At 43.0% G+C, this 13,962-nt stretch overlaps 1 protein-coding gene across 2 annotated transcripts in view; it reads left to right on the top strand.

Moving 5' to 3' along the window:
- The first annotated feature begins 9,578 nt into the window (after positions 1-9,578).
- Positions 9,579-13,962, top strand: part of LOC106573059 (calcium/calmodulin-dependent protein kinase type 1D) — a 52,293-nt gene continuing 47,909 nt past the window's right edge. Inside the window, exon 1 of one of the 2 annotated variants that reach the window (XM_014147712.3) lies at positions 9,579-10,124. In XM_014147712.3, coding sequence (XP_014003187.1) covers positions 10,027-10,124 — 98 coding nt within the window. In that variant the 5' untranslated portion in view covers positions 9,579-10,026. The remainder of the gene's footprint in view (positions 10,125-13,962) is intronic. The other variant, XM_014147711.3, reaches the window with a different exon arrangement.

The following is a 13,962-nucleotide window of genomic DNA, read 5'->3' as shown; positions in this document are numbered from 1 at the left end:
CTAACAGGGATGTAAACATATTTCTGTTCAAAATATGAGCAAAATAAGCTTTTTGTGTGTATGGAAAATTTCGGGGGTCTTTTATTTCAGCTCATGAAAAATGGGACCAATACATTACATGTTGCGTTTATATTTTTGTTCAGTGTAGATATGGGGCCGTATCAGGGTACTGAGAGAGAGCGCAACCAAAGTATGTTTAAGTTTAAATCAAGGCCAGGGGTGTCAAACATATGGCCCGTGGGTGGTTTGAGTAAAAGAATACAAAAAAATTACTAAATCATACAGTGGGGAGAACAAGTATTTGATACACTGCCGATTATGCAGGTTTTCCTACTTACAAAGCATGTAGAGGTCTGTCATTTTTATTTAGGTACACTTCAACTGTGAGAGACGGAATCTAAAACAAAAATCCAGAAAATCACATTGTATGATTTTTAAGTAAATAATTTGCATTTTATTGCATGGCATAAGTATTTGATACATCAGAAAAGCAGAACTTAATATTTGGTACAGAAACCTTTGCAATTACAGAGATCATACGTTTCCTGTAGTTCTTGACCAGGTTTGCACACACTGCAGCAGGGATTTTTGCCCACTCCTCCATACAGACCTTCTCCAGATCCTTCAGGTTTGGGGGCTGTCGCTGGGCAATACGGACTTTCAGCTCCCTCCAAAGATTTTCTATTGGGTTCAGGTCTGGAGACTAGCTAGGCCACTCCAGGACCTTGAGATGCTTCTTACGGAGCCACTCCTTAGTTACCCTGGCTGTGTGTTTCGGGTCATTGTCATGCTGGAAGACCCAGACACGACCCATCTTCAATGCTCTTACTGAGGGAAGGAGGTTGTTGGCCAAGATCTCGCGATACATGGCCCCATCCATCCTCCCCTCAATACGGTGCAGTCGTCCTGTCCCCTTTGCAGAAAAGCATCCCCAAAGAATGTTTCCACCTCCATGCTTCACGGTTGGGATGGTGTTCTTGGGGTTGTACTCATCCTTCTTCTTCCTCCAAACATGGCGAGTGGAGTTTAGACCAAAAAGCTCTATTTTTGTCTCATCAGACCACATGACCTTCTCCCATTCCTCCTCTGGATCATCCAGATGGTCATTGGCAAACTTCAGACGGGCCTGGACATGCGCTGGCTTGAGCAGGGGGACATTGCGTGCGCTGCAGGATTTTAATCCCTGACGGCGTAGTGTGTTACTAATGGTTTTCTTTGAGACTGTGGTCCCAGCTCTCTTCAGGTCATTGACCAGGTCCTGCCGTGTAGTTCTGGGCTGATCCCTCACCTTCCTCATGATCATTGATGCCCCACGAGGTGAGATCTTGCATGGAGCCCCAGACCGAGAGTGATGGACCGTCATCTTGAACTTCTTCCATTTTCTAATAATTGCGCCAACAGTTGTTGCCTTCTCACCAAGCTGCTTGCCTATTGTCCTGTAGCCCATCCCAGCCTTGTGCAGGTCTACAATTTTATCCCTGATGTCCTTACACAGCTCTCTGGTCTTGGTCATTGTGGAGAGGTTGGAGTCTGTTTGAGTGTGTGGACAGGTGTCCTGTTATACAGGTAACGAGTTCAAACAGGTGCAGTTAATACAGGTAATGAGTGGAGAACAGGAGGGCTTCTTAAAGAAAAACTAACAGGTCTGTGAGAGCCGGAATTCTTACTGGTTGGTAGGTGATCAAATACTTATGTCATGCAATAAAATGCAAATTAATTACTTAAAAATCATACAATGTGATTTTCTGGATTTTTGTTTTAGATTCCGTCTCTCACAGTTGAAGTGTACCTATGATAAAAATTACAGACCTCTACATGCTTTGTAAGTAGGAAAACCTGCAAAATCGGCAGTGTATCAAATACTTGTTCTCCCCACTGTGTATATCATTTTTTTTTGGGGGGGGGGGACGAAGATGAACTCAATATTCTTTCAAATGACTAAAACCAAATCAAAACTGTAGAAATGATCATCGGCATACCCACCTTTTGCGGAAAAATGCATTGAACGTGTTGGGAGCCTTACTTCCTTCACCGTGACTGGCGAACAGAGTTTACCCACCAACTTTTTTTGTTACCACGACATCGCTGAATGTAATACATTTTCAGTGTGGCCCTCCAGACCTCATTGAGGACCAAATGCGGACCCCGGCACAAAATGAGTTTGACACCCCTGCCTTAGACACTAAGTTTATAACATGATCGTATTATGAAGGCACTTTTAGTTGCTCATATGTAGCCACACATCAGAGTATTATGATTTCATTTCAATGACCTATCATCTAGTTTATCATCTTTTTTCTTCAAAGTAGAAGATTGGCTCAGGTTGGGGGCTGAGGAATTCTTTAGTGTTCTCTTAATGATGTGCTATAGTTTTTACTGTTTAACTTTCATCCTCAACATCAGTCCAAATATTGTTAATAATGCCTCATTAATCTGCACACAATACCCCATAATGACAGAGCGAAAACTGGTTTAGAAATACCTAATTTACATAAGTATTCAGACCCTTTGCTATGAGACTTGAAATTGAGCTCAGGTGCATCCTGTTTCCATTGATCATCCATGACATGTTTCTACAACTTGATTGGAGTCCACCTGTGGTAAATTCAATTGATTGGACATGATTTGGAAAGGCACACACCTGTCTATATAAGGTCCCACAGTTGACCATGCATGTCAGAGGAAAAACCAAGCCATGAGGTCGAAGGAATTGTCCGTAGCGCTCCGAGACAGGATTGTGTCGAGGCACAGGTCTGGGAATGGGTACCAAAACATTAAAGGTCCCAAGAACACAGTGGCCTCCATCATTCTTAAATCAAAGAAGTTTGGAATCACCAAGACTCTTCCTAGAGCTGGCTGCCCGGCCAAACTGAGCAATCGGGGGAGAAGGGTCTTGGTCAGGGAGGTAACCAAGAACCCGATGGTCACTCTGACAGAGTTCCAGAGTTCATCTGGTGATGGGAGAATCTTCCAGAAGGACAACCATCTCTGCAGCACTCCACCAATCAGGCCTTTATGGTAGAGTGGCCATACGGAAGCCACTGATCAGTAAAAGGCACATGACAGTCCGCTTGGAGTTTGCGAAAAGGCACTGAAAGTTCACTCAGACCATAGGAAACAAGATTATCTGGTCTCATGAAACCAAGATTGAACTCTTTGGCCTGAATGCCAAGTGTCACTTCTGGAGGAAACCTGGCACCATCCCTACGGTGAAGAATAGTGGTGGCAGCATCACGCTGCAGGGATACTTTTCAGCAGCAGGGACTTGGAGACTAGTCAGGATCGTGGAAAGATGAACGGAGCAAAGTACAGAGATCCTTGATAAGAACCTGCTCCAGAGCACTCAGGACCTCAGACTGCGGCGAAGGTTCACCATATCTTGCATTACTCATCTCATATGTATATTCTGTATTTTATACCATCTATTGCATCTTGCCTATGCCGCTCTGTCATTGCTCATCCATATATTTATGTATATATTCTTATTCCTTTACTTAGATTTGCGTGTATTAGGTAGTTGTTTGGAATTGTTAGATTACATGTTAGATATTGCTGCACTGTCGGAACTAGAAGCACATGCATTTCGCTACACTCGCAAAAACATCTGCTAACCATGTGTATGTGACCAATACAATTTGATTTCCAACAGGACAACAACCCTAAGCGCACAGCCAAGATAATGCAGGAGTGGCTTCGGGAAAAGACTCTGAATGTCCTTGAGTGGCCCAGACTTGAACCTGATCGAACATCCTCTGGAGAGACGTGAAAATAGTCCCCATCCAACCTGACAAAGCTTGAGAGGATCTGCTCAGAAAAATGGGAGAAACTCCCCAAATACAGGTGTGCCAAGCTTGTAGCGTCATACCCAAGAAGACTCGAGGCTGTAATCGCTGCCAACGGTGTTTAAACAAAGTACTGAGTAAAGGATCTGAATACTTAAATAAATGTCATCAGTTTTTTAATTTAATACATTTGCAAAAATGTCAACTTGTTTTTGTTTTGTCGTTATGCCATATTGTGTGTCTAGATTGATGAGGGTAATATTTTTTCATCCATTTTAGAATAAGGCTGTAACGTAGCAAAATGTGGAAAGTCAAGGGGTTTGAATACTTTCTGAATGCACTGTACAACAGTATAATGAAATGGCAACATTCAATCTTCTCAAATAAATAAACTATATTTTCACCTTTTTGTTTGTCTTTAAAGCCATTCACACCTGCATCGCGCGTCTCCTTTTTTCATATAAACTGAACAAAAATATAAAGGCAACAATTTCAAAGATTTTACTGAGTTACAGTTCATATAAGGAAATCAGTCAATTCAAATAAATTAATTGGGCCCAAAGCTATGGATTTCACATGACTGGGTCACAGGTACCTGTAAAAAAAGAAAGTGGGGTGTGGATCAGAAAACCAGTCAGTATTTGGTGTGACCAATATTTGCCTGATGCAGTGCGACATCTCCTTTGCATAGAGTTGATCAGGCTGTTGATTGTGACCTGTGGAATGTTGTCCCACTCCTCTTCAATGGCTTTGCGAAGTTTCTGGATATTGGCGGGAACTGGAACATGCTGTCAACCCAGAGCATCCCAAACAAGCTCAATGGATGACATGTCTGGTGAGTATTGATGGGTTTGGATTTCTAAACTTTAAATATTGTTCATCTTTATACTAGAGACATGAGGAGTGCCATAGTCTGGTTTATACACCAGAATTTAATGGGTATCTGTAGGAGGAATGTATACGGTAGAAGCAATTAAGCTTGGAATGTAGTGAGCGCAGGGAAGACGATCACATGTTGGCAGGCACCGATAAGGGTGGAGAGCTGTGGATTAGTGAGGAAACGGGGGTCGAGGTCAGGTCACATTAAGGGAGAAGGAACAGTTTATTGCACGTATCGCTTAAGTTCCTGCCTAGCAATAAAGATGTAATGTTTAGAGAGGAGGAGATGTATAAACTCAGCAAAAAAAAAAGTTATCTCACTGTCAAATGTGTTTATTTTCAGCCAACTTAATGTATAAATATTTGTATGAACATAAGATTCAACAACTGAAACACAAACTGAACAAGTTCCACAGACATGTGACTAACAGAAATGGAATAATGTGTCCCAGAACAATTGGGGGGGGTCAAAATCAAAAGTAACAGTCAGTATCTGGTGTGGCCACCAGCTACATTAAGTACTGCAGTGCATTTCCTCCTCATGGACTGCATCAGATTAGCCAGTTCTTGCTGTGAGATGTTACCCCACTCTTCCACCAAGGCACTTACAAGTTCCCAGACATTTCTGTGGGGAATGGCTCTAGCCCTCACCCTCTGATCCAAAAGGTCCCCAGACATGCTCAATGGAGTTGAGATCTGGGCTCTTCGCTGGCCATGGCAGAATACTGACATTCCTGTCTTGCAGGAAATCACACACAGAATGAGCAGTATGGCTGGTGGCATTGTCATGCTGAAGGATCATGTCAGTATGAGCCTGCAGGAAGGGTAACACATAAGGGAGGAGGATGTCTTCCCTGTAACGCACAGCGTTGAGATTACCTGCAATGACAACAAGCTCAGTCCGATGATGCTGTGACACACCGCCCCAGACCATGACGGACCCTCCACCTCCAAATCGATCCCGCTCCAGAGTAGAGGCCTCGGTGTAACACTCATTCCTTTGACGATAAACGCAAATCCGACCATCACCCCTGCTGAGACAAAACCGTGACTTGTCAGTGAAGAGCACTTTTTGCCAGTCCTGTCTGGTCCAGCGACGGTGGGTTTGTGCCCATAGGCGACGTTGTTGATGGAGATGTCTGGTGAGGACCTGCCTTACAACAGGTCTACAAGCCCTCAGTCCAGCCTCTCTCAGCCTATTGTGGACAGTCTGAGCACTGATGGAGGGATTGTGCGTTCCTGGTGTAACTCGGGCAGTTGTTGCCATCCTGTACCTGTCCCGCAGATGTTCGGATGTACCGATCCTGTGCAGGTGTTGTTACACGTGGTCTGCCACTGTGAGGACGATCAGCTGTCCGTCCTGTCTCCCTGTAGTGCTGTCTTAGGCGTCTCACAGTATGGACATTGCAATTTATTGCCCTGGCCACATCTGCAGTCCTCATGTCTCCTTGCAGCATACCTAAGGCACGTTCACGCATGTGAGCAGGGACCCTGGGCATCTTTCTTATGGTGTTTTTCAGAGTCAGTAGAAAGGCCTCTTTAGTGTGCTAAGTTTTCATAACTGTGACCTTAATTGCCTACCGTCTGTAAGCTGTTAGTGTCTTAACGACCGTTCCACAGGTGCATGTTCATTAATTGTTTATGGTTCATTGAACAAGCATGGGAAACAGTGTTTAAACCCTTTACAATGAAGATCTGTGAAGTTATTTGGATTTTTATGAATTCTCTTTGAAAGACAGGGTCCTGAAAAAGGGCCGTTTCTTTTTTTTGCTGAGTTTATTACAACTGGTGGAAATAGTTTTTGTCTTATGCAGCTGTGTTGACCCAATGGGTGAATAAACTTGGTTGGAGCTTTCATAGTGTCAGTCAATTTCTTACTCTGATATTTATAACCTAACAGTATGAAGTCCATGGAAGAACTGGGTAGTTTCATACAGTGAATTATAACTGAAATAATCTGTCTGTAAACAATTGTTGGTAAAATTACTTGTGTCATGCACAAAGTAGATGTCCTAACCGACTTGCCAAAACTATAGTTTGTTAACAAGACATTTGTGGAGTGGTTGAAAAACTTAGGTTGAAGTCATTAAAACTAGTTTATGTAAACTTCTGGCTTCAACTGTACATACACTGACCAAAAAAGTATTTTGTTGGCATTTATGCATGTCCCCATTACCAGTAAAACATAATCAACCTATTTCTTTCACTTACTTGCTGTGCTGTTTCGCTGTTCTTTCTCAACCAGGATTTCATCATACACATCAAGCAGTGAAGTTTCAGCTCTGTCTGTCCGTGGTCTTTCTTCCTCGTTGCGCACTGTCAGTGTGTCCGTTTTCCATCATGTCCAGCTGTCTAACATTTCACGTAAACATCTAACATTTCTTGTCTGCATCTAACATTTCTTGTCTGCATCAAAGTAGTGGTCCTTGTACCTAGCATCGAGCATGGTGGCGACACTGTAGAGGCTCAGAGAGACTGCCAACGAATCCTCTAGTGGAGTTCTTTTGCAAGTTTTAACCCCACGGTCTGTCGGCAGTTTTGTTGAGCAGGCGTTTCAATGTCTTGACAGAGGGTATCACGTCTGCTGCAGACGCAGTTGAGTCAGTTTCTCGAGTCAGTTGGAGCTAGGGGTGTGTTCATGTTTCCAATGAGAATCCACTGGTTTGTACTGATTGTTGCAGGTAACTCCTAGTCAGCTGTGTACACGCCAAGCACTCGTTTTTGTTCCAGCAGGCTCTCCATCATGTAAAAAGTACTGTTCCATCTGGTGGAAACGTCTTGCTTAAGCCTTTTCCTTTTCACTCCAAGCTGCTCCTGTATTGCTTGTAAGCTAGTGTTTAAAATGACCCACTATCTTCCTACCTGTTGCCACTGTGTCAGATATGCTACGTTGGGGCCAAAACACCTTCGTTCACAGCCATTTGCAGCGTGTGTGCCATGCATGGCAAATTGGCGAGTCCGCATTTTTCCAAAGCCTTTGTCATGTTACGTGCATTATCACGTAGCACAGCATGTACTTTGTTCTTGGGGATTTTCCCAGTTTCAAACATGTTCTCAAATGCCATTGAAATGGCAGCAGCGGTATGAGAACCAGCACATTCTTGAGCATGCAATACAGCGTTCCTCAGTACGAAATCCTTGTCGACCCACTGTGCTGTCAGACTCTGCATGCTCATGGGGCTGTTCGCTGGTCCAAATGTCAGTCGTGAAGCTAATAGCAGTGACTCCCATAACAAGTAGCTCATGGATGTGCGTTTCAACTATACTGTGTAACTTCTGTCGGGTAACATCTGAAAAATAGAGCCTACTTGGTAGTGTGTACAGGGGCTTGAGGTACTCGACCAGTCGGCGAAAGCCAACATCCTCCACGACAGAGAACAGTTGATTGTCAAGGGCAATGAATTCCATTATCTTGGCGTTAATGGATTTCGCCTTTGAGGTGTCTCACTGAAATTGTATTTTTCTTTCAAATGACTGCTCGACTTGAACTTGTGTAGTTGTTGGAAGTGTGCGCCTAGTTTTTTTTCTGCTTTTGTTCTAAGTAGTTGCTGAACGTCTGGGGGTGATGCACTTTCAAATGAGTAATTAGGTTTGTGGTATTGAACAATTTCACTTTCACTAATTTCACTTTCTCTCCTCGGGAAATAATAGCAGAATAACTTTGCATATGGCCTTTTTTGTTATCTTCCTTTTGAAACTTAAATATATCCACACAGCAGACATTGTGGGCTAGGTTAGGAATGCTGTGTTTTGCACGTGCAGCGCTGTATTTTTCGTGCCGTCATTACGTCATCTACCTACGTTATACAGGTATGCACGTCAGCCTTGACATTGGTTTTGCACGTCGGCGTTAAACTAGACATTGAGCCGATGTTGCCATTTTTAGCTAATATCAGCCGATTCCGTTATATCGTGCATCCCTAAAAATGAACATTACATTTTCTGGCAACAGCTCTGCTGGACATTCCTGCAGTCAGCATGCCAATTGCACACTCCCTCAACTTAAGACATCTGTGGCATTGTGTTATGACAAAACTGCACATTTTAGCTTGGCCTTTGTCCCCAGCACAAGGTACACCTGATCATGCTGTTTAATCAGCTTCTTGATATGCCACACATGTAATGTGAATCGAATATCTTGGGAATGGAGAAACGCTCACTTACAGGGATGTAAATACATTTGTGCAAAAATTTAGAGAAAGAAGCTTTTTGTGGTAGCCTTATTCGGCCATCCTGATCTCTCTGTTTGGCTATTAAACTGTGTGCAGCGGTCAGGCCTAAAGCTTAAGGATGTGATCTTCAGTGCTCTGCTCCGAGATGAACCAGTCTGTCCCAGTGAGACAGACCGGTGAGGCGCCACCATCTCATTAACACATTGCAATGACCAGAAGACCAATTGCACTTCCTTCAGAATCTCTGACACTTTAATTAACAGATTTAACTGGTTTTCTATATAATCATCTCAGCTAACAGCAATGGCGATGTCCCTTTTGCTTTGGGGAAATAAAAAGTATCTGTCTCATAATGATATATTAGAGAAGGATGACTGCTGAATGTGATAACATCGACCAGGCACATGCATATAGTGTACATGCAGAAAACGTACACACCTTTTGGCTTAGTTGAGGCCATGTAGGTTGGATCAGAGTAATCATGTTGTTAGAAGGACTTCACATAGTTCACTGTCACCATAGTTGTATTCATGGAAAAGCCCACTTGCATGTCAACTATAGCCATTACGTACTACAATTTGTTTTTGTTTTATTTAATCTTTTATTTAACTAGGCAAGTCAGTGGGTCATGGATTTGGTGCAATGCGAACACCAATCGTTCACTCGTAGCCTACCTATCCTCATCCCCACGCACTCTGTCGGCTACATGGACAATAGAGGAGAGCAGCCTCCCACTCCCCCTTATTGGTATAACAACAAGGGGGGCGGTCAGCAGGCAGCGTGACTCACTAGAATAGCGGTTCAGTTCACATACACGCACCGATCAACTCCGCCGACCGGAGTCATCTTTCGATCAAGTAGCATTGCCTAAACAGAATCTGAAGAGGTAGAATTAATTGTTCCAAACCAAAAGGAGACAGAACAACGAGGAAGCTCCCGTTGAATTCCGTCAAGATGAGGCTAGTCTGATAACGTGCAGGTAGACTGCTACGTGTGATTTGGTGGTAGGGCTACCGTAGGAGACCTGTTGTATGGATTGGCTGAGCGATGCGCGGTAGAATTGGGCGACACTCAGACAGAAACTCTGTGATATCAGTCACGAATTTAAGTCGGGGCCGTATTTCCTCACTGGGTCAGCACAAGGAGGTGGGAAAACGGTGAATCTAATCACTTCGGTCTTCCCTGGTGGCGACATGGCGAAGGAGAACGGAGAGTCGGGCGGGGATGGATCTTGGAAGAAGAATGTCGATGATATCAAGCATGTATTCGAGTTCAAAGAAGTCCTTGGGACGTGAGTAATGTGGTTTATCCTACTCCGTTCTAGAACCGAGGGTGTTCACACTTAAACTTTTGTCTTCGACTCGGTTTACTTGACAGACAAGACAATAATACAATGTAACCGTAGCGGAAATGCAATTGTCATCGTGTTCCGTTGCACATTTAGATGAACTAGTCGGATTTCCACTGTTGTCAACGACGTATAAACGATATGGCCTGTGATAACCAATAGCCAGCCTACCTGCAATATTTTTTTTACAAATGTTAATTAACGCTTTATGATTTCCTACAAATGTTTCTGAAATCGAAAGTTACTTTCTGGATGCAACAATTCGACAGCACGTGCGAAAACGGTCAATAATCGGTCTATTCTATGGTGGCAGGTGTTTGATGGATAATCGGACACGACCCTGTATAATACGACGTTATCTCAATTTATCTCTCATAGCATGGAAGGTTATTTTGGTCAGAGATTAGTTCTGGTAGGTTATGGCGCTTGCCCAAGGTGGTGCCTCAACTCAATGCACCTGGATTACAGAATAGATTCTCTTGAGCTTTTCTTTATTCGTGTACATCAAATTGAGTCTATAAGCCGAAATATGGCAGCACCTGTTTATTAAATGCATTGACTTAAGTTCTTGTCTGGTCAGACTGGATAACATTGAATATATGCAGAAGATTGTAATACTTGTGCTGATTTATGATCACGTCTATGCTGTATTTCATGTATGATAACAGAAAGCACAGGAGGTTAGTAGGACCTTAATTGGGGAGAAAGGGCTTGATGAGTGGAATTGTATCAAATACATCACACACATGGTCTCCAGGTGTTTGATGCCATTCCATTGGTTCCGTTCCGGCCATTATTATGAGCCATTCTTCCCTTAGCAGCCTCCTGTGCACGAAAGGCACTTGCCCATTGGGCAAGTCAGGGGTATTTTTTTTAGTTGCCAGAAGATTATGATCACTTGGCCTGAAAACTTTAAGTGGCTAATTTCACCTACATGCAGGGGAAAGACCAGACTGTACCCGGCTTCAAGAGGGGGGTTGAAGGGGGCTTAGCACCCTCAGTTCAAACCTGTGCCCCCTTCAGTTTTAGTTTGTCCCTATATAATAAAAGGTCAAATGATTGAAAGGTTGGCTCCAAAAAACATCTATCTATATTGACTTTCAAAGCAGAATTACTTTCCCATTGTTCCTCAACTGTAGTGTATGATATACTTTTATCCAATGTAAAAAAAAAAATGTAAAAAAAAAGAATAAATAACAATTTCAAATTTTGCTACATAAGACTGAATTGAGCTGGTCGGTATTTTAACGCAACAGTTTTGGTGACAAACTATCAGAGTTGAAAATGTAATGGAAACAACTTTTTATTAGGTACATAAAAACGTAAGAAAAAAAGGGCATTTTGTGCACTACGTCATCACACTGATTTATGGAGATTTTTGAATATTCGCATGAAAATCTGTGGCCAATTGGATGGAAACCTAGTTACTGACTGACACTGAATTGATTATGACCGAGCTGTGTGCTCTGACCCTTTCCCCGGTCTTGGAGAGAAAATAACTGTACCGCAAAATGTTCCTGGGTGTGGCATGGAAGTTGTCACTGCTGGGGGCTCTGGAGACATCCCGTGTCCACTGTGCATCATTAGGCAGAGAATGTTCCCTTACCTGCTTCAACAAAGGCCCATGCAGGGAAGTTTATGCCCCCCGCATCGCCAAAAGGTTAGTGGACAGTGTTTAGGGCCTGGGCAAAGTCTTCATCTGCCCTGGGGAAAATGCTATGATGATACTTTATTTGCTCCACCAATCTACATTCACCAAATGAACATACCATGTTGGTCAATATGTATGATGATGATACCCAGTGCTCATTTGGAATGTGCCATTCTGCCTTGCTGTCACATGTCCATTAGTTTGGGTTCGTTTTTAAGGGAAGCGGTTAGAAATACTGAACCGTAATGATTTCAGTTGAAGGGGGAAAATGACTGACAATGTATGAGGTTACTGCTTATGTGTGAGGAAGTTGTTTCAAACAATTTAAAATGGCGATCAGAATAAGGGTAGGGGTTGTGTGGCGAAGATGCGCTGTAGGCACGTCTCTCTCCACTTTATTCGAACTCACTCCAATTCGTGCGCGCTATTTGTTTAATTGTGTCAATTGTTGGGTTATGGTCGTTTTGATCATTCATTAAATATAGTACATTCCTACCATTTTCATTCTCCGAGTGGAAACATTTTTTGGAGAGCTCAAAACTGCGCAACAATTGTGATGAACTTGTTAATTTAATTACATTTACCAGTTTACTGTCAATTTCTTCGTAGTCTTTGTTTGGGGAGCATGTGTCTGGTTTCTCCATGTTTAATGTTGTGTGAATGCACGCACTGTAGCATGCATACATATACCTGGCCTGGGTGCCAAGAATAGGTGTTGCCAAATGTATTTAAGTGTTTGGGGATGTGTTTGGGGATGTTCTAGTTAGTTCACCTTTTGGTAACTCAAAGGGAGGCTGTATCTGAGCCACCCACCTGTGCTTATTGGTTAAGACAGGTTTTGCCTAATGAAAGGCTTTTTTCTTTTGAATGCTGACATTCTTAAGTCAGAACCTTGTGTGTGTGTGTATATATATATACATATACACACACTTTTGGTTATATATATAACCAAAAGTCTTGCTCATTCCAAAATCATGGTCATTAATATGGAGTTGGTCCCCCCTTTGCTGCTCTAACAACCTCCACTGTTCTGGAAAGGCTTTCCACTAGATGTTGGAACATTGCTGCAGGGACTTGCTTCCATTCAGCCACAAGATCATTAGTGAGGTCGGGCACTGATGTTGTGAGATTAGGCCTGGCTCGCAGTCGGCGTGCCAATTCATCCCAAAGGTGTTCGATGGGGTTGAGGTCAGCGCTCTGTGCAGGCCAGTGAAGTTCTTCCACACCAATCTCGACAAACCATTCATTTCTAAATAGACCTCGCTTTGTGCACAGGGCACTACGCGCTTCAGCTGTCCTGTTCTGTGGCCTACCACTTCACAGCTGAGCCGTTGTTTCTCCTAGACGTTTCCACTTTACAATAACAGCACTTACAGTTGACTGGTGCAGCTCTAACAGGGCAGAAATTTGACAAACTGACTTGTTGGAAAGGTGGCATCCTATGACGGTGCAACGTTGAAAGTCACTGAGCTTTTCATTAAGGCCATTCTACTGCCAATGTTTCTCTGTGGAGATTGCATGTCTGTGTGCTTGATTTTATACACCTGTCAGCAACGAGTGTGGCTGTAATGGCCAAATCCACTAATTTGAAGGGGTGTTCACATACTTTCAAATATGATGGTGATATTTAAATACCAGCTCTGCGTAAATAAATCACTTCAGATCTCTGGTGTTCAGTTCCCCGGAATCTGTGTGTTCAGGATGTGGAAGATGAGTATGACGTGTCTCCTGTCTAACGCCCAGGAAGCTCCGATTCAAACTCCCATTAGACAGCTTTGCAAGCGTTATGTCAAAATACTTATTACTCACTAATTATGAAGTTTTGCTCAGCAAAAATCTTCATTTACGTCCGTTATGTACTTCCAAAAAAGGTCAAAATAAAAATGAGCAAGCAACCAAAAAAATGCCTATTTTACTCCTCAACGTAAATCACTCATTACTGTCACACAGGTCAGAAGTCTACAAAAGCTCAAAACATTGGAGGTGCTGAAGAGGCTTTTATTAAAGCTAGACTGACCTTTGAACTGGGAAAGGAAAAATACACACATATGGGGATGGGTTTCATCCCATTAGTACTGTTTGTTGTAGTTGGGACAAAAGTTCTGCTCACAGTTCTGTTATTCTCACAAC

The sequence above is a fragment of the Salmo salar genome, chromosome 16 (assembly GCF_965601325.2).
Source record: "Salmo salar chromosome 16, fSalSal1, whole genome shotgun sequence".
NCBI lineage: Eukaryota > Metazoa > Chordata > Actinopteri > Salmoniformes > Salmonidae > Salmo > Salmo salar.
Note: the sequence above shows the minus strand (reverse complement) of the source record. Positions and strands in the feature narration are given on the sequence as shown.